At 75.4% G+C, this 1,077-nt stretch overlaps 1 protein-coding gene across 1 annotated transcript in view; it reads right to left on the bottom strand.

Moving 5' to 3' along the window:
• Positions 1-313: 313 nt before the first annotated feature.
• The window catches only part of CLCF1 (cardiotrophin like cytokine factor 1), a 6,337-nt gene continuing 5,573 nt past the window's right edge, over positions 314-1,077 (bottom strand). The window contains exon 2 of the mRNA XM_026051567.1: positions 314-808. Within this exon, the coding sequence (XP_025907352.1) occupies positions 314-808 (495 nt within the window). The remainder of the gene's footprint in view (positions 809-1,077) is intronic.

Raw genomic sequence — 1,077 nt, 5'->3', positions numbered from 1 at the left:
GGGTCAGCCTGTCCCTTAAGGCACGTTGTGGTGGCAGCAGGGTGGCGGCGGTGGCACATGAGGAGCCCTGCGGCTCAAGGCACGGTGCGGTGACGGGGCGATGCGCGCTGGCCGCGCTGGCGCAGCGGGTGGGTGAGGAGCGGCGTTCCCGGGGGCACGCGGCGGTGACGGCGGCAACACGGGGCGGCCGCGGCGGGAGCCGCCCCGTCCCTCAGCGTGCGTGCCTGCGGTGCCCCGGCGCGAGGGCTCTGTCCCTTGGGGCACAGGGAGCGGACGGGGGCGGCACGCGGGCGCTGCACCCCGCGGCGGCCCCTCAGAAGCCGCGCGCCTCCAGGCGCAGCGTCACCACGGCGGGCGGCACCTTCTTCTTGAGGCGGTTGAAGTCCTTGGCCGAGCGCCACAGCCAGGTCTGCAGCTCCTTGAGCAGCCAGAAGTCGTCCATCTTCTTGAGGAAGTCGTTGGGGGTGGCGGGGGCGCCGGCGGGCGCCGGCGGGCCGGCGGCCGTGCCCGCGGGCAGCGGGTAGCCCAGCGAGGACATGACGCCGGCGATGCTCACCACGAGGCCCTGGAGGCTGGAGCAGAAGTGGCCCAGGCTGTGGCGCAGCTCGGCCGTGCCCGCCTGCCCGTCCAGGCCGCGCAGGTAGCACAGCAGGCGGCTGTAGGCGCGGTAGTTGGCGGCCAGGCGCGCGTTGTCCGTCAGCCCGCGCCACAGCTCCAAGTCCACGGTGGCGCTGGGCACGCGCTCGGCCCGCGCCAGCCGCGGCGGGTTGAAGTCGGGCTCATTGAACGGCGGGCCCAGGTAGTTCAGCTGCAAGGGAGGGATGGCGCGTGAGGCGGGCACGTGGGTGACAGACACAACCACGCTCCGCAGCGTCCCGTGCCCACAGGCTGCCTGCGTGCCCGGGTGCCCTGCCCGCCACGTGCTGCTGTGCAACCGCCTGCCCTCTGYATCCCGGGATCCCGCACGCGGCGGGCCCCGTCCCGGGCTGCCCCTGTGCCCCCCGCGCCGTGCGTGCGGGCACGGGCACGTCCACACGGAGCCCTGGCAGCGGCGCCCGCGGGGGCACGTCGGGGCAG

Source organism: Nothoprocta perdicaria, unplaced genomic scaffold, assembly GCF_003342845.1.
Source record: "Nothoprocta perdicaria isolate Ctin4 unplaced genomic scaffold, notPer1 scaffold_765, whole genome shotgun sequence".
Lineage (NCBI taxonomy): Eukaryota > Metazoa > Chordata > Aves > Tinamiformes > Tinamidae > Nothoprocta > Nothoprocta perdicaria.
This window is presented reverse-complemented; position numbering and strand designations above follow the sequence as displayed.